General features: G+C 43.7%; 3 protein-coding genes across 9 annotated transcripts in view; 1 reads left to right on the plus strand and 2 right to left on the minus strand.

The window, feature by feature from the left end:
* Positions 1-252: 252 nt before the first annotated feature.
* LOC112224657 (lysosome-associated membrane glycoprotein 1-like) lies at positions 253-6,825 on the minus strand. The gene is made up of 6 exons (XM_042319898.1): positions 6,466-6,825; positions 2,380-2,579; positions 1,950-2,078; positions 1,602-1,668; positions 947-1,114; positions 253-704 (listed from the first exon to the last, which is right to left on the minus strand). The coding sequence occupies exons 1-6, from the start codon at positions 6,521-6,523 to the stop codon at positions 565-567; spliced, it is 762 nt and encodes a 253-aa protein (XP_042175832.1). The 5' UTR covers positions 6,524-6,825; the 3' UTR covers positions 253-564.
* On the plus strand, positions 6,214-19,421 carry LOC112242439 (high affinity immunoglobulin epsilon receptor subunit gamma). 3 transcript variants are annotated; one of them, XM_042319899.1, is made up of 7 exons: positions 6,214-6,347; positions 14,573-14,667; positions 15,005-15,049; positions 15,169-15,222; positions 15,341-15,376; positions 15,519-15,578; positions 18,942-19,421. In XM_042319899.1, the coding sequence occupies exons 1-7, from the start codon at positions 6,326-6,328 to the stop codon at positions 19,020-19,022; spliced, it is 393 nt and encodes a 130-aa protein (XP_042175833.1). In that variant the 5' UTR covers positions 6,214-6,325; the 3' UTR covers positions 19,023-19,421. The 3 variants fall into 3 exon arrangements, with proteins under 3 accessions (XP_042175833.1, XP_024266122.2, XP_024266125.1); XM_024410354.2 differs by lacking the exon at positions 6,214-6,347 and adding an exon at positions 6,871-6,986; XM_024410357.2 differs by lacking the exon at positions 6,214-6,347 and adding an exon at positions 11,904-12,213.
* The window catches only part of LOC112242335 (POU domain, class 2, transcription factor 1), a 36,928-nt gene continuing 29,698 nt past the window's right edge, over positions 19,317-26,546 (minus strand). For all 5 annotated transcript variants that reach the window (XM_042319897.1, XM_042319895.1, XM_042319896.1 and 2 more), the window contains one exon: positions 19,317-26,121. In XM_042319897.1, the coding sequence (XP_042175831.1) occupies positions 25,847-26,121 (275 nt within the window). In that variant the 3' untranslated portion in view covers positions 19,317-25,846. The remainder of the gene's footprint in view (positions 26,122-26,546) is intronic.

Here is a 26,546-nt window from a genome sequence, read left to right on the forward strand (position 1 = left end):
TGTTAACTTATGACTGAACAACATTAACAAGCGCCACTCTCGTGGCAGCAGCATAAAGAGCAGCAGCATAAATTCTACATTTCTCTCTACTGTAGCAGTCGCGTTTGGATCTGTACGGGCTCTTCCGGACAAGTACATTAAAGTTACATGTAGGCCTACCCGTGATAATATGTTCAGATTCAACCAGTGACATTATTTTGAATTCTGGATCAGGTCTCGAGTATAGATGGATCCGTGAAAAGCTCTACTGTCAAGAGTGTTTCGTTATGTAAATTCAAATCTCAGCAGATTCCCACTTTTTTTTTTTTTTCATACAAAGGAGCAGTTCAGTCCTGAAAGCGCATATCAACCCCATGGATACCCAACGTGGGGCTAGTGAGAGTTCAGAGGGGAGGATGGGGCAGCAAGGATTCTAAGATGAGACCAACTGAATTGGGGAAAGTTCAGTTTAAGGGTCGCAGTGAGGTTCAGTCAATCCAGGTGATTGTTAGTAGCTGGAGGGTAAAATGGGGCGGGCTTGCGCTCTCTGGCTCTTGGGGGGGTGTCAGTTGATAGGAAGTGATTTTAGATGGTCTGATAGCCAGCGTGGCTCCTCTTCCTGCCGATGAGGTAGGCCACGAGAACGACGAGGACCAGGCCAGCCAGCGCAGCGCCCACGATGATGGGGATCAACATGTCATCCTCATCCAGCTGACACTCCTCCGCTGGAGAGGGAGAGAGAGAGACCGTGAGAGAGCGGGAATTATAGACACCGAAGAGCAGGCGAGGGAACGTGGAGAAAAACAAGAAATCAATAAATAAATGTGATGGAATGATAATCACCAGAATGTATTATTCCAATCTCAGAAATGTTGATAACAATCCCCTCCTGAAACATTAACACTTTGAATGGTAACCCACAGTCCCATACTGAAGTAGTACCACATGAAGTGGTAACCCACAGTACCTGCTCCAAACTGGTCCCCTTTGAGGCCGAAGGGCTGCACCTGCAGCTGGAAGGTGTTGAGAGAGAAGTTGACAGTCACAGCCAGAGTCTGCTCCTCACGACACATGTAACTACGCCCCAGGGTACCACGCAGGTAGTCCAGACTACGGTTACTGGCTGAGAAGGGCACTGGAGGGACGACAGGGAGAGTGAGAGATAATGGTGGGAAGGAGGGAGAGAGGTTATGGGTGGGGTAAGAAAGGGAAGATCGGGGGAAAGGAGAGGGGGATACCTAGTCAGTTGTACAACTGAATGCATTCTACTGAAGTAGGTCTTCTGCATTTAACCCAACCCCTGTGAATCAGAGGTGCGGGGGGCTGCCTTAAATTGACATCCACGTTATCGGCGCCTGGGGAAGAGTGGGTTAACTGACTTGCTCAGGGGCAGAACCAAAGTTTTTTTTACCTTGTCAGCTCGGGGGGTAATGGTTGGGATGTGAAACAGGATAAAGAAAGGATGGAAAGAGACATTAGAATAATGATGGGGATGGAAGAGTGTGGCAAAAGGAGGATTATAGAGGGGTTTCAACACTGCAGATTGGGGTTGTATGAGGAGACAGATTCATTATATGCAGGTACTATTCACTACATCAGGTGATTGTTGGATCCAGACTCACCATGCATGTCCGGCCAGGCTGCCAACAGGGTCACTCCACTGAGGTGGTACTTACTGGACGTGGCATTCTGCAGACACAAGAGAACTAGTGACGCCACACAGTATCTACACCACACACAGGACTGAAACAATAGTTCACGAGTGCCTGTCCTCAGCTTGTTCATGAGGCTCCATCTTGTGGCAGTCAGGTGTTAGTGCCAAAAGCCTTCTACTACTGATACAGAAAACCTTACTGCGTGTACTAATGCATTAATGGATGCAAGAAGAAATGAAGATAAAGAGCAAGAGAGCACTAAGTGGCAGACAGAACAGTAAAGAGAAACAAAAAATGTCAAACAAGAGTTCTGACCAGGGAGAAGACGAGGGTGAGGCTGGTTGCATTCTCGTCAGCCTTCAGCAGTAGGGTGGCGCTGTCCAAGTCACATGACCCTGAGCTCTTAGTCAGGTTGGGCTGCAGGTTCACCACCTCTAGCACAGTCTGCGCACACACAGGACAACAAGACAGGGCAGTGTGTGGACATGTTTAACTATAATTGTAGGGACCAGAAGTCTACACAAAAATAGTGAACAAACATTTGACCAACTGGGGACATTTTCCTGGTCCACACAAAGGAAAAAAGGCTATTCCTAGGGGGTTTAGGGTTAAAAAGGTTCAGTTTAGAGGTTAAGAATAATAGGATTTTGAATCGGAATTAATTGTGTGTGTCCCACAAGGTTAATAAAACAAGACTGTCTGAGAGGTGCTAGGTTTCAAAGTATGTGCAAGTCTGTGTGTGTACCTTATTGAGAGAGGCAGAGCTGAAGCTGACATTGAGCTGCAGTCCCATGCGGGCCATCAGACAGGCGGTCCCATTGCCGTTGGTTACAGTGTAGTTGCCTCTCTTGGGCCGGGCCGGGGGTGCAGGAGGCGGAGCCGTGGTTTGAGGGGCAGCCGTGGGCGGAGCGTCAGTGGCAGCAAAGCTCTGATGCATCGTGACCGCTGTAGTGACGTAACAAGACAACCACAGATGGATAGACAGACACGGCACTGTTCGATCCTTAGCTGGAGGCTGGTAAAAGTCTTCAATAGTTTAAGAGGCCTCCTCTCCTCACCTCCTTTCCTGGATCTGCACAGACGTGAAAGAAGTTGACAAGCAACCTCTGTATGCATTCACCACCATACTGTTGCTTTCACCCATCATGTGGGGTAGATAAGATATTAGATAAGTGCAGATGAAGGAGAAGAGCTGAGGAGCCATTTGAGACTATAGCGATGCAACCACTGTGTAGGTCAGTAACTTTGGAGTAATGTTATGGCCAAATCCTTTTATGTGATGGCAGACTGGGTTGTGCCAACAACAAAACCTGCTGATTCCATTGATGTGGCTGTCCACAAATTCCAAAAGCTTTAGTGGGTCACACCACAAAAGAACCATTGGAATGAAGAAGCAGGTCTGCTCATTTCTACAATCCTAGTCTCACGTGGCTTCCGAGGAGACGCCACTACTGGTGTCAATTACATCGTCTTCAGCTGATGTCTGTCTTACCGGCCTGTGCAGATTAAAAATACTAGTGAGTGCCTTGCTTTGACGAAACAACGGTGGTAGGCCTGATCAACGACAGCGATGAGAGCCTACAAGGAGGTCAGACACTTGGCAGTTTGGTGCCAGGACAACAACCCTCTCCCCGAACGTGGACTACAGGTGAAAGAGGGCACAGCACGCCCATCCATGGGGCTGTAGTGGAGCGGGGCGAGAGCTTCCTTGGCATCCAAGGACTTAGCATGCTCCACACACACCCAGACAGTCGTAAAGAGAGCATGACGGCTTCTTCTCCCTCTAAGGAGGCTGACAAGATTTGTTATGAGCCCTCGGATCCTCAAAAAGTTAGTTGCACCATCGAGAGCATCTTGACTGGCTTCATCACCGCTTGGTATGGTGAATGCACCGCCCTCAACTGCATAATGCTGCAGAGGGTGGTGCGGACAGCCAAATACATCACTAGGGGGTCGAGCTCCCTGCCATCCAGGACCTCTATATCAGGGGGTGTCAGAGGAAGGCCCGAAAAATTGACCAAAGACTTCACTTTGCTACTGTCTGGCAAACGGTACCGGAGAATCAGCTCTCAGACCAACAGGCTCAGAGACAGCTTCTATCCCCAAGCCATAAGACTGCTAAATAGTCTAGGTTACCATTTAATGAACTATCTGACCCTTTTTTGCACTGGCTCTATGCACACTCACACAATATTATAATAAACGCCATTTAGCAGACGCTTTTATCCAAAACACTACAAAAAAATAAAACACCTATATTTAACTAGGCAAGAACGAATTCTTATTTACAATGACGGCCTACTTGCAGGCATGCGTGCATACATTTCATGGATGGGTACTTCCGGGAATCGAACCCACTACCCTGGCTGTCGCAAAACGCCATTCACTACAAAATGAGCTACAGAGGACCACACACATGCATAAAAACATCCATACCAACAAACACTATTATACTCTTTATTTTACCACTATTCTTATTACATTTTGTTGCCTAGTCACCTTACCATGCCTTCATGTACATATCTACCTCATACCACTGCACAAAAATCTAGAAATCCCTGTATATAGCGCCATTCTTGTGTATTTTATTCCTTATAAATATATTAACTTCACATTGTTGGGAAGGGCTCGTAAGCAAGCATTTCACGATAAAGTCCACACTTGTAGTATTTGGCGCGTGTGACACATACCATTTGATTCGGAACCAAGGTGTATGAATATGAAGAAACCTGAAATGTCAAATATTCAGCAACTCTGAGGACAATTGAAGTTGATTATACATCTTCATGATCAAACCACGGCGTTTTAACAGCCTTCGTCAGGGTGTCGTCACACTCAGTTCCCCTGTATCATTGATCTGTTTACGCCTTCTGCTCACTCATCTGTTCAACTATCACACTCCCTGATATCTTGACATTTAGGCTACATTTAGGCCCAGTTTGTCCTACAAAGAGAATATTACAAAGACAGGCTGTGCAAATGTGATCGATATCTAATAGCTTGCCTTGGCCTAGCCCAAAGGCCAGCAGATGGTGCTATGGAGTCATTTCATCTTAACACCCAAAGGGAATCCATGCAACTGGCTATACACTCATATCCCTTCAAATCAAATGTTTTTGGTCACATATATAGCAGTTGTTATTGCGGGTGTAGCAAAATGCTTGTGGACCAGTTCGTGCATAAAACATTCTCCATTCAGGCTGCAAAGGCATCGATTTCCTCCTTAACTTGATTTAATGGCAAGAAGGTGGGGTGGGGGATATGCATACTTTCTTATGAAACACCATTTTCCACCACTATGCTATGGTGGCTAATACTACTTCCTGACATTGCATACAGTGTTCAGACCAAGGGTAACCGAACGTAGAAAGCGTCAAATAAACACCTGAGCTAAGTTGAATTAGCTGTATTCCCGAAAACCGGATGCATCCGGTTGTTGGCAACTCTGCTAACAGCAGACTGATATACTAAACAATTGACGTATCAATTCATTATTTTCAATTTAAGCTTTTATTTAAAATTCTCATTACAAAAAGAAGGCTCAGTTTATGGGGTATTCAAGACAGACTGGTGCAGACTTTGCCCTAAGGCAACAATCAATAGAGGATCCCTTCTAGTACTGTCCATCGGTGGCTTGTTTTTGGAGTGAAGTCCAGGAATGGTTATTATGCCATATTATCAGGGTCAGTTACACCTGCATATTGTATTACTGGGGGAGTTGAAGGACCACAGGCAGTCAATAGGAAATATCATTGTGCTCTCTGGTAAAATGTTTATCTTCGGAGGCAATTTCGGCAGAAGTGTTGCAGATGGGGAGGTTCAAGTCCCCTGTGAGACACAATGGGAGAATGGAGGGATGTATTGGGAGAAGACATGGTAGAATTATGTTTAATTGGGAAAGATTAGTTGATCTGTGGAAGTCTGAAGAGTAGAATTGATGTGTTGGTATAATTATATACACAAAATGTACAGTGTAAAATGTTTGAAGTCCTCCAATCAGAGGTGAGGGTGGGATCATTGTGTCTCGCCATTTATGTTTTGGTTTCATGCTGTGTGCTGGTCGTGATGGATGCCCGCCCAGGCATCAGGCGGGGACTGACTGGTTTTCCCCACTCTTGGAAAATCCCTTCGGCTAATCTAACATGGTGGTGAAAAAGGGTGTTCCATAAAGAAAGCAGGCATACTTTCATTTCCCCCCCCCCACCTTCGACATTAAATCAAGTTGAGAAACGCAACACATTTGCAGCCTGGATGGAAAATGTTTTACGTATGAACCCATCAATGGGGGATAAGCCAGCTGCATGGATCCCCTTTGAACGGTAAAATGAAACGACCCAATAGCACCATCTGCTGGCCTTTGGTAAAATGGGCTACTCAGTACGTGACCACCAGCTTCTAGCCCAAGCTAAAAAGGTTACTTGCCAAGAAACAATCAGCGAGTAAACAAAACAAAATGAGTGCAATGTCATCAATAAATGAAAAAAGCATAGCCTGTTGTTTTTAACACTAGGCACAGCGCTTTTGATATCACGTGAGGGTCCCATTGCACAACAGCCCACCTACACCTCTTGACCTGCCGATCGAGCTGTCAACCAGCCACTAAGCAAGAAAAACAACTCTGTCTGGTCTCGCATCGACCTGTAATACATAATCTAAGGCAGAAATGCAAGTCATCTGGAAAACGTAGAACCATGTTTAACCATCATATGCAAGGTAAATAACCATCATGCAAGGTAAAAATAGGTTGAATACCGAATTATGGTGTATGAGCTACCATTTCTATATGTACGGTGTTGTATTTACTGCGTCCATCCAGAATCACCATACTCACCTAAAAGCGCGATGAATGCAATGGACAAAGGTTGCTTGCGGCTATGTTGTTGTGTCATTTTTGTTAAGTTGTTTGTCAAGGCAAGGGGCGAATCACAACATGCACACGGTCCAGCGACAGGAACGAAGGGCAGTAAGAGAGCTTTACTTGCAACAACGTACGCTCACGGCTTGTGCTCTCTCTGCTGCCGCAAGCTAGAATCCTCACGAAACAAATCTTCAGAAATGTGCCCTTTTCCTTCAGTGTTGTTTTCTCTTTTTCGGTTTTGTTGGCGCTGATTAAATTGGTCTTCGTTGAGTGTCTGGATCGTCACATACCACGGATGATTCCTGCACCAGGAAGAAGCGACAACGGTCATGTGATCAAGAGTTTAAGTACCGCCCAGAATAATCACATGAGCTGGGATTCGTTGACGTTGAACAGCTGTGGGGCTACAGATAACAGCATATTAACATTCATTATGAACTGGGTGGTTCGAGCACTGAATACCGATTGGCTGACAGCCATACCGTATACCACGGGTATGGCAAAATATTTATTTTTACTGCTTTAATTACGTTGGTAACCAGTTTATAATAGAAATAACGCACCTCGGGGGTTTGTGGTATATGGCCAATATACCACCGATAAGGGCTGTATCCAGGTACTGGATAAGAACATCCCTTAGCCGTGGTATATACCACACCCCCTTGTGACTTATTGCTTAACTGTACTTTTTGTGATGAGCATCCAGAAACAGTTTTGCATTGATTTGAACATTTCCTACATGTAAAGAGATTATGGAAAGATATTTGTACGTTTATTATTGATAAATATTATTGGTGACTTTTGTTTATTATGTGAGAATGTGCTGCTGGGTTAAAGGATAAAGAAAAATACATTTTACGTCCAAAATGTAATTGTGCTAATGGAATAATTTCATATTCATACATGTAAATTCACTAATAATTCACAATTTTTTTTATTGGGAGTTTGAGCAGTACATTATGATCATTATACATTCTTTAAATAAGAAAGCTGTAAAAACAGTCAATACATGTGTCTTAAAGGGATACTTCAGGATCAGCCCTTTATCTACTGACCCAGAGTCAGATGAAGCCCTTTATCTACTGACCCAGAATCAGATGAAGCCCTTTATCTACTGACCCAGAGTCAGATGAAGCCCTTTATCTACTGACCCAGAGTCAGATGAAGCCCTTTATCTACTGACCCAGAGTCAGATGAACTCATGGATACCATGTTTATTTCTCTGCATCCAGTATGAAGGAAGTTAGAGGTAAACAGTGTGAACCAATGCTTACTAGCGTTAGCACAATGACTCGAAGTCTATGGTATCTACTATATATATTTCTATATATATATATATATATAGACTTTGAGTCATTGTGCTAATGCTAGTATATATATATATATATATATATATATATATATATATATATATATATATATATATATATATATATATATATATATATATATACAGTTTATGTCAGAAGTTTACATACACTTAGGTTGGAGTAATTAAAACTTGTTCTTCAACCACTCCACAAATTTCTTGCTAACAAACTATAGTTTTGGCAAGTCGGTTAGGATTTTGTGCATGACACAAGTAATTCTTCCAACAATTGTTTTTACAGACAGATTATTTCACTTATAATTCACTGCATCACAATTCCAGTGGGTCAAAAGTTTAAGTTGACTGTGCTTTTTAACAGCTTGGAAAATTCCAGAAAATTTTGGCATGAATTTAGAAGCTTCTGATAGGCTAATTTACATAATTTGAGTCAATTGGAGGTGTACCTGTGGATGTATTTCAAGGCCTACCTTCAAACTCAGTGCCTCTTTTCTTGACCTCATGGGAAAATCAAAATAAATCAGCCAAGAAGACCTTAGAAAAAAATTGGAGACCTCCACAAGTCTGGTTCATCCTTGGGAGCAATTTCCAAATGCCTGAAGGTACCATGTTCATCTGTACAAACAATAGTACGTAAGTGTGAACACCATGGGACCACGTAGCCATCATAACGCTCAGGAAGGAGACGCGTTCTGTCTCCTAGAGATGAACGTACTTTGATAAGAAAAGTGAAAATCAATCCCAGAACAACAGCAAAGGACCTTGTGAAGATGCTGGAGGAAACAGGTACAAAAGTATCTACAGTGGGGCAAATAAGTATTTAGTCAGCCACCAATTGTTCATGTTCTCTCACTTAAAAAGATGAGAGAGGCCTGTAATTTTCACCATAGGTACACTTCAACTATGACAGACAAAATTAGAAAAAAAAATCCAGAAAATCACATTGTAGGATTTTTAATGATTTCTTTTGCAAATTATGGTGGAAAATTAGTATTTGGTCACCTACAAGCAAGCAAGATTTCTGGCTCTCACAGACCTGTAACTTCTTCTTTAAGAGGCTCCTCTGTCCTCCACTCGTTACCTGTATTAATGGCACCTGTTTGAACTTGTTATCAGTATAAAAGACACCTGTCCACAACCTCAAACAGTCACACTCCAAACTCCACTATGGCCAAGACCAAAGAGCTGTCAAAGGACACCAGAAACAAAATTGTAGACCTGCACCAGGCTGGGAAGACTGAATCTGCAATAGGTAAGCAGCTTGGTTTGAAGAAATCAACTGTGGGAGCAATTATTAGGAAATGGAAGACACACAAGACCACTGATAATCTCCCTCGATCTGGGGCTCCACGCAAGATCTCACCCCGTGGGGTCACAATGATCACAAGAACGGTGAGCAAAAATCCCAGAACCACACGGGGGGACCTAGTGAATGACCTGCAGAGAGCTGGGACCAAAGTAACAAAGCCTACCATCAGTAACACACTACGCCGCCAGGGACTCAAATCCTGCAGTGCCAGACGTGTCCCCCTGCTTAAGCCAGTACATGTCCAGGCCCGTCTCAAGTTTGCTAGAGAGCATTTGGATGATCCAGAAGAAGATTGGGGGAATGTCATATGATCAGATGAAACCAAAATATAACTTTTTGGTAAAAAAATCAACTCGTCGTGTTTGGAGGACAAAAAATGCTGAGTTGCATCCAAAGAACAACATACCTACTGTGAAGCATGGGGGTGGAAACATCATGCTATATAGTCCTATATAGACATAACCCAAAAGGCCGCTCAGCAAGGAAGAAGCCACTGCTCCAAAACCATCATAAAAAAAACAGACTATGGTTTGCAACTGCACACGGGGACAAAGATTGTACTTTTTGGAGAATTGTCCTCTGGTCTGATGAAACAAAAATAGAACTGTTTGGCCATAATGACCATCGTTATGTTTGGAGGAAAAAGGGGGAGGCTTGCAAGCCGAAGAATACCATCCCAACCCTGAAACAAGGGGGTGGTAGCATCATGTTGTGGGGGTGCTTTGCTGCAGGAGGGACTGGTGCACTTCACAAAATAGATTGCATCATGAGGGAGGAAAATTATCAGGATAAATGGATGCAACGTCTCAAGACATCAGTCAGGAAATTAAAGCTTGGTCGCAAATTGGTCTTCCAAATGGACAATGACCCCAAGCATACTTACAAAGAAAATGAATGGGCAGAACTGAAAAAGCGTGTGCGAGCAAGGAGGCCTACAAACCTGATTCAGTTACACCAGCTCTGTCAGGAGGAATGGGCCAAAATTCACCCAACTTATTGTGGGATGCTTGTGGAAGGCTACCCAAAACGTTTGACCCAAGTTAAACAATTTAAAGGCAATGCTACCAAATACTAATTGAGTGTATGTAAACTTCTGACCCACTGGGAATGTGATGAAAGAAATAAAAGCTGAAATAAATCATTCTCTCTACTATTATTGTGACATTTCACATTCTTAAAATAAAGTGGTGATCCTAACTGACCTAAGACAGGGAATTTCTACGAGGATTAAATGTCAGGAATTGTGAAAAACTGAGTTTAATTGTATTTGGTTAAGGTGTATGTAAACTTCCGACTTCAACTGTGTATATATATATATATATATATATATAAAGATAACAGCTGTGGAGTTACAGTACAGCTGAATACAACGTTGCACTGAAGATTACCAGTGGCACATTCTGTATTAGGTATTTTTGGTCGAGGAAGTTGCCTCGTTGTAATAACAATGATACAGTTTTCTCGATATACAAAAAGTAAAGAACAAATAACATCTTATTAGTTTTGAAAGCAGGTGTATGCCCAGGTCTACTTCATCTCTCCCTCTCTCTTCACTATCATCATGTCACATTTGAAGAGCATTTTCCCTCATCATTCAGACCAGTAGCAATCCACCTTCCATCATCAGATGATGCCAGGGGGCATTTCACACAGGGATGTCGAAAGGCTTCCCCATGCTATTTACCCCCTTCTTCACCTTAATTAAGCCTATTGACGAGTCCACAAACCTCCATTCTGGTCAATAATATATAAAACCAGGGATGAGGAAATACTGAAATACTCTGGTCATACACAGGAAAGGACAGCTTGGCCTACCAGAGTCCAAGGTCAAGATGAAGTTGTCTTGTGGTAATGAGGCATTTCACAAGGGCATCATTACACCACAGCATTTCACAAGGGCATCATTACACCACAGCCACCATAACATATAGGCAACTTGGAAACTGAGAAATGTCCGACTTGGAAACTCATTGTAGAAAGATGAGCTCCAGATGAGTAAAGATGCATTTAACTGCTAAGATAATGTCACCTGTTGATATCAATGGTACATCCTAGAGAGTGCAAGTTATTCTGAAGCATAACTTCATAACTTTGAAACGTGATGATAATTTGATATCCTTGCTCACTGTCCACAATACTGGAGCTGGCACTTTGCCGTGGTGGGGGAGATTACGCGTCTTTTTGACGTGCCCTGTGGGCTGTAACAACATGAGCCAAATCTAGGCTCCTGCAGGTCTAACCATCAGGTTGTGCCAATAAGCACAGTAATGCTTACATTATTCTTTACTATTGCTGGAGGAAGCAATCAGTTTCTTTAGAAGATGACTCATGACACCGTAAAAGAGCAGAGACCATGGTCTTTGAACTAATGTAATTTCTCTTCTCTGATTTTTAGATTCATAGACAGTCTGTTGTTAAAGCATGACAACTGTAACAAATGGAGAGACAGCCTAGTGAACCTACACTCTGGATTAACAAATCCTAAGAGATAAGGGGATAGATACATTTACATTTTAGTCTTTTATTAGACTCTTATCCAGAGCAATTTACAGGCGCAATTAGGGTTAAGTGCCTTACTCAAGAGCACAGACATATTTTTTTCACCTAGTTGGCTGCAGGATTCAAACCAGCAACCATTCAGTTATTGGCTCAACGCTCTTAACCGCTAGGCCACCTGTCAGAGAATGATGGTTTGAGCAAGGAAGTGACACTGACATAAAGAGAAGGGAAAACCGAGAAAGACAAAGACAAGTAAATATGCTTAGGGAGGAAGAAGATGCTTAGAGAGATGGAGAGAATGATGGAAAGTGAGAGAGAGAGGGGCAGAGATATTGGTGTCAGTGCAGCCATTTCCTGTCATCAGCGATAGAGAGAGAGTGTGCGAGAGAGCGAAAGAGAGAGGGAGGGAGGGCTAGAAAGAGATTAACCAAGAGAGCCTTCTAGAGCCACCGCCATCATTCACCCCAGGACAGAAAGAGAGAGATCATCACTTGTTTTCTCAGAGGGAAAGAGAGGAAAAAAGGGAGAATGACTGCTCCATGGAGGATAGGTGTTGTGGTGATGCTGAAGCTTGTGTCTTCTGCAGGTAAGTACCAATCCAGCTGTACCATGGGAGTCACGTACTAGCCATGGTGGAATGGACAGAAATGGCAATACCATCAAAACGGAGGTGTTTGACCTGAATTTAGTGTCAAGGTTAAGGTTAGGGCAAGGTTAGGGCAAGTTCGTTAAAGTGTCTGTTTGGTTAGGAAGTTTTGACTTCTGTACTTTTTAGTGTGGCCAGATAGTAAGATTCCTGTACTACAGTGTATTATTTTCTGTCCAGCGCGCTAGATTTTTACTCTCCCACCAGGTGGCACCTTAATTTGGGAGGACGGGCTCATAGTAATGACTGGTACGGAATAAATAGAATCAGTGGTGTGTGTTCATGGATGCCAAGGGAAGCCAGGCTACTCCAAAAAAGTTTTTCAATTCACAAGAGGCTGAATGTATCTCACCAGAGAAGGCATCCGAGCGAGCAAAACAGCGCCCCTCTGTCTCTGTACGTGTAGGCCATATATCTGATGCTGTCTGGTCTAAAATAGTACGCCGGTATCATTGAGGGCAAGGGAAGACAGCGAGCATTTGGCCTCCCTTGATAAAAAAAAAGCTCACCTGTGAATGATCCTGGTGCACCAAAAAAAGTCTCAAGGGAAGCCAGTTTGTCTTCACTACAATCACATCGCATCAAGAGCATACGTCACTAACAGAAACTTGTTTTGTGTTGTTGTCCTCCAGTAGCTAGCTAGCTACCTAAAATTGTCCCTTTCCTAAATTAGCCATGGATGGATTTGGACTTGTGGTTTTACTTAATTCTCCTTACTGGCCATTGATTATAATGGCACGAACCAAGATAAAGTGAGAGGAGATGCTGTGTACAATTCAAGGCTATCTCTTCAGACAATACAATTTTCCCTCACACCTTTTTTTCTGGCTTAGCTTCCCCAGTGATTTTACCCCACACCACTACTGAATGGAATGGTATCAAACACATCAAATGCACAGTTTCCATGGTTTCCAAGTGTTTGATACCATTCCATTCACTCCATTCCATCCATTATTATGAACCGTCCTCCCATCACCAACCTCCTGTGATACAGAGGCGCTCTGCCCTGGGTATGAAAAGTGTCCTCCCCCTGGTCAGGAGAGAGAGAAGGTTCCAGGAGCTCTATTGCTCTGTGCTAGCTGTTCGTGTGGGTTATTGAGTGGCTACGTTTCTACGCATCTATTTTTGCGTCTGTGTAGAACATGAAAGCTTTGTTCATTTCAAAGTTACCAGAAAGACAGAGAGTCACAGACAGATGAGAGACAGTAACACAACTAAATGCCCCCAAAAAAGCAGTTACACCACCAAAGGCTCAATTTGTCACGACGCAGCTTCTGTAGAAACCACTGAACTACATACTGAGTTCCACAGACACAAACCACAAAGAGGGAGAGAGGGGGAAAGAGATAGAGAGAGAGCGCTGACAGGAAGACAGTTGTCTACAGGGTCGTTTTGTCTTCGCGATGACAGGGTGTCTGTTTCTTACTTTAGAGTACTCTACTAAAATGCCCACCTGCGTTGGGGTATAACCCTGCGTTCAGTACTACCCTATTCTAGTTCAGTATCCATGCACCTGTTCATCTAGTTCAGTATCCATGCACCTGTTCTACTAGTTCAGTATCCATGCACCTGTTCTACTAGTTCAGTATCCATGCACCTGTTCTACTAGTTCAGTATCCATGCACCTGTTCTTCTAGTTCAGTATCCATGCACCTGTTCTACTAGTTCAGTATCCATGCACCTGTTCTTCTAGTTCAGTATCCATGCACCTGTTCTTCTAGTTCAGTATCCATGCACCTGTTCTTCTAGTTCAGTATCCATGCACCTGTTCTTCTAGTTCAGTATCCATGCACCTGTTCTACTAGTTCAGTATCCATGCACCTGTTCTTCTAGTTCAGTATCCATGCACCTGTTCTTCTAGTTCAGTATCCATGCACCTGTTCTACTGACTGTGTTTATTTCAGCAATAAGGCACGACGAGGCGTGATATATGGCCAATTTACAACAGGCTAAGGGCTGTTCTTACACACAACGCAACGCAGAGTGCTTGGATACACCTCTTAGCCGTGGTATATTGGCCTTATACCACAAACCCCTGAGGTGCCTTATTGCTGTTATAAACTGGTTACCAATGTAATTAGAGCAGTAAAAATAAATGTTTTGTCATACCCGTAGTATAGTCGGATATACCACGGTTGTTAGCCAATCAGCATTCAGTGCTCGAACCACCTAGTTTAGAATTATATATTTTACTCCCTTCTTCCTCTGCACTCGTCTTGTGTTTGAATGACTGACTCTGTGCTCGTCTGTGTGCCCTGTCTGTGTTTTAATGGTTATTGGTCTTCTGTGTGGCCTGCAGAGGCTTCAATGACTGAACCAGCCATCTGCTACATACTGGATGGAATCTTGCTCTTCTACTGCATCATCACCACCTTGCTCTTCGTCAGAGCCAAGGTGGGTCACAATACAGACTGTCTACCACTGGTCAGGTACTAGTTATTCAAGTGTATACAGTGGAGGTGAGTTTGTACACAGGTAATTACAGAGGCATGTTCCCCTACAATTAAATACTGTAAGAGGATGTGTTATAGATACTGTACATGGACATAGAAGAGTGTCATTATCTCTTCTGTCTCTGGTTTCCCCTCTCTCATTATCTCGCTCTCATTATCTCTCTGCTTTCCCCTCTCTCATTATCTCTCTGTTTTTCCCTCTCGCATTATCTCTGCTTTCCCCTCTCTCATCTCTCTCATTTTCGCTCTCCCTCATCTCTATCTGTCTTTGTCTGTAGTGGTATAAGTCTTCACCTGAACCCAAAGAGGACCCCACCCATGCAGTGAGTTCCCTAAAATGTCCCATACCTTTCAAGTGTGTGTGTGTGTGTGTGTGTGTGTGTGTGTGTGTGATCATGGACATGACATGGTACTGACATTCTGAATATATGTTTTTTTTAAGGAACTCCAGCCAGGTGCTAATGCTGACGACCAACAGTCTGCAGCTACTAGACGGGTGAGTGAGTGGACTATTATGGCTGGTGTGTGAGAGAGGCCTTGTTCTAATTCCGTGTACAGATATTCATGATCCTCACAGTCTTGCTAATGTGTTTGTTTGTGGTTGTCCTTCTCAGAAGCGCAAACAGGAAGCTAGTAGCGACACATACCAGGTAAAGACTTCTCTTTATACCACAAGTTTATTAGCGTGCTGAGACGTTGCAGAACACCGAGACCCTGAACGCAGCCAGTGTTTTGGAAAGGTTCATCCACTTCCACAAGCTCTTAATATTGAACTTGTATTTTGTCCTCTAGGCCCTCCAGATAAAAGATGATGGAAATGATGACTACCAGGTGCTCATGTCCAAGGGGAGGGTAAGAGTCCATCAGGTCACTCACATGGAACATGACATTTAAATCAAATCAAATCAAATCAAATTTTATTTGTCACATACACATGGTTAGCAGATGTTAATGCGAGTGTAGCGAAATGCTTGTGCTTCTAGTTCCGACAATGCAGTAATAACGAGCAAGTAATCTAACTAACAATTCCAAAAAAAAACTACTGTCTTATACACAGTGTAAGGGGATAAAGAATATGTACATAAGGATATATGAATGAGTGATGGTACAGAGCAGCATAGGCAAGATACAGTAGATGATATCGAGTACAGTATATACATATGAGATAAGTATGTAAACCAAGTGGCATAGTTAAAGTGGCTAGTGATACATGTATTACATAAGGATGCAGTCGATGATATAGAGTACAGTATCAACGTATGCATATGAGATGAACAATGTAGGGTAAGTAACATTATATAAGGTAGCATTGTTTAAAGTGGCTAGTGATATATTTACATAATTTCCCATCAATTCCCATGATTAAAGTGGCTGGAGTAGAGTCAGTGTCATTGACAGTGTGTTGGCAGTAGCCACTCAATGTTAGTGGTGGCTGTTTAACAGTCTGATGGCCTTGAGATAGAAGCTGTTTTTCAGTCTCTCGGTCCCAGCTTTGATGCACCTGTACTGACCTCGCCTTCTGGATGACAGCGGGGTGAACAGGCAGTGGCTCGGGTGGTTGATGTCCTTGATGATCTTTATGGCCTTCCTGTAGCATCGGGTGGTGTAGGTGTCCTGGAGGGCAGGTAGTTTGCCCCCGGTGATGCGTTGTGCAGACCTCACTACCCTCTGGAGAGCCTTACGGTTGAGGGCGGTGCAGTTGCCATACCAGGCGGTGATACAGCCCGCCAGGATGCTCTCGATTGTGCATCTGTAGAAGTTTGTGAGTGCTTTTGGTGACAAGCCGAATTTCTTCAGCCTCCTGAGGTTGAAGAGGCGCTGCTGCGCCTTCCTCACGATGCTGTCTGTGTGAGTGGACCAATTCAGTTTGTCTGTGATGTGTATGCCGAGGAACTTAAAACTTGCTACCCTCTCCACTACTGTTCCATCGATGTGGATGGGGGTGTTCCCTCTGCTGTTTCCTGAAGTCCACAATCATCTCCTTAGTTTTGTTGACGTTGAGTGTGAGGTTATTTTCCTGACACCACACTCCGAGGGCCCTCACCTCCTCCCTGTAGGCCGTCTCGTCGTTGTTGGTAATCAAGCCTACCACTGTTGTGTCGTCCGCAAACTTGATGATTGAGTTGGAGGCGTGCATGGCCACGCAGTCGTGGGTGAACAGGGAGTACAGGAGGGGGCTCAGAACGCACCCTTGTGGGGCCCCAGTGTTGAGGATCAGCGGGGAGGAGATGTTGTTGCCTACCCTCACCACCTGGGGGCGGCCCGTCAGGAAGTCCAGTACCCAGTTGCACAGGGCGGGGTCGAGACCCAGGGTCTCGAGCTTGATGACCTATGGTGTTGAATGCCGAGCTGTAGTCGATGAACAGCATTCTCACATAGGTATTCCTCTTGTCCAGATGGGTTAGGGCAGTGTGCAGTGTGGTTGAGATTGCATCGTCTGTGGACCTATTTGGGCGGTAAGCAAATTGGAGTGGGTCAAGGGTGTCAGGTAGGGTGGAGGTGATATGGTCCTTGACTAGTCTCTCAAAGCACTTCATGATGACGGATGTGAGTGCTACGGGGCGGTAGTCGTTTAGCTCAGTTACCTTAGCTTTCTTGGGAACAGGAACAATGGTGGCCCTCTTGAAGCATGTGGGAACAGCAGACTGGTATAGGGATTGGTTGAATATGTCCGTAAACACACCGGCCAGCTGGTCTGCGCATGCTCTGAGGGCGCGGCTGGGGATGCCGTCTGGGCCTGCAGCCTTGCGAGGGTTAACACGTTTAAATGTCTTACTCACTTCGGCTGCAGTGAAGGAGAGACCGCATGATTCCGTTGCAGGCCGTGTCAGTGGCACTGTATTGTCCTCAAAGCGGGCAAAAAAGTTATTTAGTCTGCCTGGGAGCAAGACATCCTGGTCCGTGACTGGGCTGGGTTTCTTCTTGTAGTCCGTGATTGACTGTAGACCCTGCCACATACCTCTTGTGTCTGAGCCGTTGAATTGAGATTCTACTTTGTCTCTGTACTGGCGCTTAGCTTGTTTGATAGCCTTGCGGAGGGAATAGCTGCACTGTTTGTATTCAGTCATGTTACCAGACACCTTGCCCTGATTAAAAGCAGTGGTTCGTGCCTTCAGTTTCACACGAATGCTGCCATCAATCCATGGTTTCTGGTTAGGGAATGTTTTAATCGTTGCTATGGGAACGACATCTTCAACGCACGTTCTAATGAACTCGCACACCGAATCAGCGTATTCGTCAATGTTGTTGTCTGACGCAATCGAAACATCTCCCAGTCCACGTGATGGAAGCAGTCTTGGAGTGTGGAATCAGCTTGGTCGGACCAGCGTTGGACAGACCTCAGCGTGGGAGCTTCTTGTTTTAGTTTCTGTCTGTAGGCAGGGATCAACAAAATGGAGTCGTGGTCAGCTTTTCCGAAAGGGGGCGGGGCAGGGCCTTATATGCGTCGCGGAAGTTAGAGTAACAATGATCCAGGGTCTTTCCACCCCTGGTTGCGCAATCAATATGCTGATAAAATTTAGGGAGTCTTGTTTTCAGATTAGCCTTGTTAAAATCCCCAGCTACAATGAATGCAGCCTCCGGATAAATCGTTTCCAGTTTGCAGAGAGTTAAATAAAGTTCGTTCAGAGCCATCGATGTGTCTGCTTGGGGGGATATATACAGCTGTGATTATAATCGAAGAGAATTCTCTTGGTAGATAATGCGGTCTACATTTGATTGTGAGGAATTCTAAATCAGGTGAACAGAAGGATTTGAGTTCCTGTATGTTTCCTTCATCACACCATGTCACGTTGGCCATAAGGCATACGCCCCCCCCGTCTTCTTACCAGAAAGATGTTTGTTTCTGTCGGCGCGATGCGTGGAGAAACCCGCTGGCTGCACCGCTTCGGATTGCGTCTCTCCAGTTAGCCATTTAGGAAATAACTGTCCATCTCCACTATGTATCAACGTGTGACATAGAAGTTTGAAATAATCAGGGTAGTGTATGCATAGGTTATATACATTTGCGAGATGGAAAGATGAAATATCCACTCCTTGGAGTATGGATAGTCATCAGGGTGTCATAAAGCTGCTATCAAACTTACATGAGTAAAGGAAGACAAAACTAGGGCACCTCAAATGTGAAATGTGACCCGTCTGTAGATGAACTCTGAAGGATATTAACCTTCCTACACTTTCTTCCTGTGGGTTCTCTCCTTACATGCTCACAAAAAGAACAAGAAGGCCCAAGTCCCCCAGCCTCTCAGTGCAAAGACCCAGACCCGGGCCACTGCCCCACCACTACCTCCACACTGATCTGACCCAGTCAGCCCTGGGCACGGAGGCAGCAGTCAACTCCACTTGCAGCTCTGCCCTGCACTGATCCAATCTCTGAAGAGTACCTTCTAGATTATTTCCCGAGTTCTATGTGCATAACAGTGTTCTACCCCTGAGCTCAACTCCCTGGCCTGTTATTGCATATTACAACTCAGCAGAAAAGTGTACATGTCTTGACAATGTGTATTATCATGTCATTTGTTAAGTCCATCTATGGCTGTATGTGGTAATGTCAACATTATGACCGTAATAAAAGACTGGAACGTTCCAATGTTAAAACACCTGGAAAATGGTTTAATGACATTTACAACAAAAGAGAACTGTACAGTTACAGTAAAAGATTCATCTTTATATACATATAAAAAACTAAAACAAAAATACAGCAGACAAATGCATCAAATCTACCATGTATCCTGATTCACATACTTAATGTTCTACACAATCTTTATAGTTCTATATGCTGCCAACCGCCATGTCTGGGGGGGTTCTTAGTTGGATATGAGGCATGTGTCCCCGTGGCAACAGTGAGCAGTGTTCTAGTCCATGATGTAACAGTGGAACCGCGAGTCACAACGGCAGCATGGCTCCCAGAGTTCTAGAGTGACAGATGGTGTACTCAGAGGAAAAACTAGTCAGAAGATAAAAGGGGCACATTCCTTTAGTTTAGCCCAAGCTTGGTTTACAGAGGGAGAATTATCAATGATTTTACAGAATGCATTTCTCAAAAATCCACAAACAGAAGTAATATTTACAAGTTGACCTTTTGTTTTTATTGTATTTTTCTGCTAGTTTTCTTTTTTAAACCATTGACACTTGGGCCGTGTTAACTGATATATTCACACACACAGAATTTTTTTACACACCCCAAAACATACAAAAATACTATATCTTTAATCTACCAAGAGTAAGACAATTCTGCAATTAGTTCCATGCTGTGACAGAAAAAGATCGATACACCAAACAGACAAGATTGTTGTTTTAAAACAACATACTTTTTTTCCCCATTTAGATTTCTCAGAAATATACCAAAATATACATCTAAGCTTTGGAATTACTGGGGCTAGGGCTAAAGCCAGTGCTGGGTTTATCTCTTAATACACAAGCTGCAGGGTGAGAGAAAGAGGAAGAGGGAGAGAGAGAGAAAGAGAGAGTGACAGGACAGAGAGAGTTATCTTTGGTATCTGCGTTTGTCAAACATTATTTGGATATTTTTTGCTTTGGGATAGCGCTTGTGAGATCCTACAACTCCCCCACTTGGAATAAAGCATCATATAACGTTTCCCTGGGACTCCATTGACCAAAGAGCTTAGCCAATCAGGCCATGTGTAGTGAAGGACCATGATGCATAGTGTCACAGCAGGAGAAAGAAGCAAGAGAGAGACACAGAGAAAGAAAGAAAACAGTGGTGAGACAGAGAGAAAGAACCAGAGAATTTGTATCCTAGAGACAATGTATCCTGGCAACTACAATACACAGATAGGGAGCCAGACAGATGCACTGTATCCAAAGAAGCAGAAACCGTGTATTTTTGTGACCGTCTTTGAGACGGAAAAGGTGTGTCCTAGCAACAGTCCCAGAGACAGACAGAGACAGACAGAGGGACAGAAAAAGTGACTCCTGAGCCTTTACAGCGTGCACAGGATGCACCCTCAATGTGTATTAACAAACATCACCCAGCCATCACGGGATTGGATAATTGATCTGTCTATCAGAGAACCTCACTTTGCCCCTCGAAACTCTACCTATCCTCCCCCACAGGCCCTGCTACAGGTGCCTGTTGTGTCCGCAGCGCGCACGCACACACAGCTCTGCCATACAGGCGTATCGACATTACAGGTGCTCAGGGAAGAGCGTGTGTGAGCACAGCTGCATGTCTTTTCTCGTGGGATGATGAGGCGGAGGGGTGAGAGATGGTCTAGTCCATATACAATCACTTTGGAAGTCTTTGGTTAACATTACCACAGGAAAGAGAGTGCAGCGAGGCAGTGCACCACCAGGTGAGTAGACACACCAACATCTACATTTACAATCTAAATAAGAATATAAAAAAGGACAGGATTGTCAAATCATAGAAAACATAATAAGATTGGGATAAATCAAGTACATACTACTAAAAAGTGAAATGTGAGTATACTTTCAGCATTATAATAGGAGGTGGAGGTGTGAGAGGTCACTGTGTGTTTAGCGTGAGCGATGATGATGTTGTTCTTGTAAAAAATAAAGAGAAGCAGACATTCTTAAGTGCTGGAGTATGTCCTGTCTCCCCCCGGTGGCAGCAGCTGTCATGACACTCTGTACTCTTAAAACAGACATTTGTGAGCTTCTCTGATAGGACCATGTGTTTTTGGTGTTGTTTATGTTTTTGTTTTTTTCTTAAGTTTAATATTTTTCTTTACTAAAGTAGATTTAAAGCAAGTTTCACTCAGTCTTGAGCTAAAAATGAGGTATACAGCAGCTCCCTTAACCAAGCTAGTTACCCCAGACTTCCTGGTGTCTCGCTGCCCTCTCCCTTTACTAAACCTTTACACCCACCACACAGAACCACTTCTAGAGCATCAGACAAACCTGAGAGACATCCAGATCCACAACGGCACCAAACACAATAAAACTGTATCAAAGAGGATCCACTCTAACGCACAAAGATCCTGTATGTTTGAAGGATCCACTGACTGAGCCATCACAACAGGTTATAATTAAATATAGCAAACCATAGGATTCACTGGTGCACCATCGCATACCAACAAAGAGGCAATGGATCACTGACACACTCAGCTACTGTTCCATATTCTCATTCCCATCTTCCTTGAATGCTCTTATCATTATACTTTATCTGTAAGCTGAAAACAAATGCACCGTTGTGGTCTGCAGTCAGCTCTTCCTTTCTCACACACACACACACACACACACACACACACACACACACACACACACACACACACACACACACACACACACACACACACACACACACACACACACACACACACACACACCTCTGCTGGAGTTCAGTTAATAGTAAAGCCTTTCCTACAGGTATTGCCACCTGTCTAAGTCACCCCTAAAGTCATAGGTAGCAACATAACTGTGCCAGAACAGCACAAGCCCAAGAACTATGCACTGAGTAGGCTAGCTAAACACAAAAGATAGCGAGGAGGCAGCCTCTTCTCACTAGATTACTCTCACACAAACATATGCTACAATGCTTTTGTCTTCTAAATAACGATAAGGCGTAAATTATCATTTTCATATTTTGTCAAACTAAGGAAGCCAGTGATCTTGCCCTCTCGTGCTATACAAAACAATTAAAGGCATATGTAATTTAAAAAAAAATCTAAAACAATTGTTAAAAACAGCACAGCAAATCAAGTCCATAGTAAACCAAACACACAGACAAAAAAGACAATGAAAGATTAGGCGCTTCAGTCTGTTTCCCCTAGTAACAGCACAAACGGGGACTGTCCAATAGGAGCACCAGAGCAAGCCCCTCCCACTCAACAGACCACACCCACACGTGATGGCTACAGGTGTCTGTGATTCATGCACCAAGGGGGTGCGGTCTAAGTTTTTGGTCTTGAAAGTTTTTCAAAATTGCTATGATTAATAAAAAAAAACATTTTTTTGTCTTTTGAATATAAGCATGACAAAACACCACATTCAGTCTTGATAACATACTAGTTCAAATATAAAATATGAATATCTTACATGTGTTGTGTATATATATATATATATGTATAGAATGAAGAGAGAAAAAAAGCTTTTTTTCTCTTATTCTTTAGTCGTTCCGCAGATAAATATTTCATTAACTTCCAATGGTGCCAATGGACACTGGTTCACCTAGCTACCGCACTTCACGACTGGTGAATGACTACAAACAGGACTACAAATAGAACGACAAGTCCCATTCGGACAGAACACCAGCCAAGTGAGCAGCATGGAGACATCAACCCAGCCGCAGAGAGAAAGGCTTTCGCTTTGCTTTGGCAAGAAGGATCACAAAATAATGTTAAACTGTTAAAACCTGGAAATACCCATAAGTAGTAGTACTAGAAAACAGCAGTAGTAGTTTGTCCTAGTTTGAGATAACGATAACTCTTTTTTGCCATCTTGTACAATTCAGCCATACAGTTCTTGTACATTCTATAATATTCAGCGGGTGTCAGATTTCTTAGAGAACCTAATGTCTAAGTGCTGCTGAGGTATTTAGTCAAAGTAATTCACGGGTGAAAAAGGAGCACAAAAACTGAACAGCGTGGAGCCAATTCTCTGCTTTCAAACTAGGCAGTCATTAATCTGGTTATGTTAGGGCCGACAGAACAACACTATTGCTGTGTGCTGAAAAGGGGCAGTTCGATAAGGGCAGCACAGAGGCTACGCTGCTTGGTTACAGGTCAGGATCTTGGTCCGAAACGTCTTTACTGGTGCTGCCAGTGGATGAGCTCCCCATAGTAAAGCTAGCTGGGCATTGAGGGTAAGGAGAGAAGGCTTCAACCACAAGAAATCGAGACCTGCTAACAGGATGTGGTCACAAAGCCAGAAGAAGAAAACACGAAGAACATTTGCCTCCATTCTAAGTTAAAGCAGCTGGTCATTAAAGCCAAAATATCCTTGTTCCTTAGAAGCGGGTTAGAGGTGGGGGATGCACACAGGTGGGTTTAAGAGGAGAAAACTTGTCAGTAGTAGTATTATGTAAAATAGTGATCGTGTGAACAGCACTTGCTGGCTCACACAGGCACAGCAGCTAGTGAGAAAACGACTTTGGTTCAAGCTTTTTATTTCATGGCTGAGGATTAGTAGAAAAACTCAAAATGGACAGCCCTTACCAGACTATTGAAAGCCTGACTACAGTCCAAACTGTTGCCCATCGGATATGCCAGTCTAGAAAGGGTCCGGACAGTCTGCCATATCATCATAGGTGGAAACATGTAGAGAAACGAGACCGAGCCTAGAGGATAAGCACCCATTGATATCATATAACCGCTACCATTCAAACCTAAACACCCCTCAAATATATGAACATTATTCAGGGAGACACCTGACCTCCCATCTTCCCATCCCTTTCTTTTTGGTTATTTGCCCTGCTACTTTAAAGCTGAGCTGGGAGAGCCATAGTCAAATTTAAAAATACGTTTGTCTTTGGAAAGTGATCATCAACATATTGCATTTCATCTCCTGTTGTGTGTGTAGAGAGAGAGAGATTTTGTACTCATAAATATTAGGACTAGGCTAAGCTACACTGACAATAAACAGCACTAGTTTTAACAAATATTTTTGGTATATTTGAAGTAAGCCAGTCAAAAGACTGCAGAAATAAAGGACCATAAAACATGTTAGAAAACATGACAGAATGTTTAAGTCTTTCAAAACAGGCAGACTGCAGTTCATTGGTGGCATTAAAAAAACAATGGCATTAAAAAAAATGAAAAATATCTCAGCAAATATACACAACGTCCCCATCTACCGCACACCAACGTCATCCAGTTGGCATGGCAACCATACAGACAGCCCGTCAGAGAACACTCAGTCACAGAACTCCATGTATCATACAGCTAACTGAGGCATCTGTATTTGCCTGAGCTGTAAAGGTCACAACCACTTAGCCCCTATACTGCCTGACCCCTGAACTGTGAACCCTGACCCCCCACCACCACCATGAACCCCACAACACGCAACCACCACCCCACAGACATGGGTCCATATGCAACCCGGGTTAAAGCTCTAAGCGTTATCAGTTCTTATATCAGTGTCTATGGTCCGCACCTAGACTACCATTTACAAATGCTCCATGGCCACTGGGCTACTGCGAAATGTCAAACTCAGTGTTACCAGACCGAGAGGACCAGAGCGAGACCACGCAGCTAACCCTGTTCCTTAAAGCAACGATAACCGTTATATATCAGCCACTTATTATTACTAGATTTTTAAAGCCTTATAACCACGATAAAACTAATTATATATATAGCAGTTAAAACTTAATGTTAGACGTAAAGTTCTGAAAATGTCCACTCACATAAAAACAAGAGAAAACAAACTAAAACGAGAACGCTTCTAAAATAAAACTTTGATATTCGTGCTGAGGCCTTTCCAACAGAGCCTCCGACACTATAAACTCAACCTAGACAGGGGAGACGCACAAACCCCCCTTTTAGTGATGATGTAGATTGTGAACTTAGTAGTAAATCATTTTTGTTAGAATAAAATTTTTAAAAGTAAAAATCACACATTTTTGGTTAGAAGTACTTCAGAATAAGTTCTGAACAGGGAAGAGAAAGATCTCTACTTGTGAAAAAGGTGACGGAGTAGAAAAGGTGGGTCTTCTCTGTTATTTACTTTCCCAACACGTTGGTCAGGCGTCACACAAGGAGCACAAACCATAGAGTTCAAGACGATCATGCCTCAGAAAATGGCCGCCCCAGTCCTCCTGTGTGACCTGACGCATCCAACGACAAAAAACATCATTTTTGGAGTACTAGGGAAGAGAGAATGGAAAAAAGACCAACATTTTTGGAGTACTAGGGAAGAGAGAATGGAAAAAAGACCAACATTTTTAAAAAATAAATTCCAACCCGCTTCACAGAGGGTTTCTTTTTGGTGGCAGCAAAATATTTAAATAATGACAGATGACAGAGAGAAGGAAGAAGAGGAACAGGTGGGTAGAGCCATTAGTCTAAGGCCAAATCCCAAACAACAGCCCTATTCCCCCATATAGTGCCCTAATATGGCCAGAGCCAGACATATCGTACGCTACATTTAACCAAGAGTAGTGCACTAAATAGGGCATAGGGTTCCATTTGAGGCCTCCAGCTTCACTGGGCCCTGGAGGCAGTGGTGATGGTGGAGGCGGGAACTGGTACAGTCGCCGTGGTGACCTGGTGGTCAGCTGAGACCTGCAGGGCCCCTCCCCCAGCAGCTCCGGCTGACACCAGGTTGACAGGGTTGGTGGTGAGCAGGGACAGGTTCTGGGGGTTCAGGAAGAGGGGTTGCATCAGGTTGGGGGTGCTGCCGGCGGAGGTGTTGGCGAACAGCAGGTTACCGCTCCCATCCAGCGAGGTGATGGGAAGAGCACCGCCTGATGCCAGAGCTGCAGGGGGAGGAGAGGAGGGACAGAGGGGGTTTACCTAAATATCTAGACATCCTCAGTTGGAGGAGTTACCCTTCATATCCATCCACAGTTAGCTGTAATGTAGCTAGCGGGAGCTCTCATTACGTCTTGTACAGAATGGTGTGACGTGTGGTGAAGACCAGGAGGACAGTGTCCGGTACAGACTAGTTATACAGGTGGGGAGAACGAGCTTGTGGTAATGACTGGAGTGGAATCAGTGGAATGGTATCAAATACATCAAACACATGGTTTCCATGTGTTTTTTTTAGTTTTTAAATTTTTTTTTACCCCTTTTTCTCCCCAATTTCGTGGTATTGTAGTAGCTACTATCTTGTCTCATCGCTACAACTCCCGTACGGGCTCGGGAGAGACGAAGGTTGAAAGTCAAGGTTGAAAGTCATGCA

The sequence above is a fragment of the Oncorhynchus tshawytscha genome, linkage group LG03 (genome assembly GCF_018296145.1).
Source record: "Oncorhynchus tshawytscha isolate Ot180627B linkage group LG03, Otsh_v2.0, whole genome shotgun sequence".
In the NCBI taxonomy this organism is placed as follows: domain Eukaryota; kingdom Metazoa; phylum Chordata; class Actinopteri; order Salmoniformes; family Salmonidae; genus Oncorhynchus; species Oncorhynchus tshawytscha.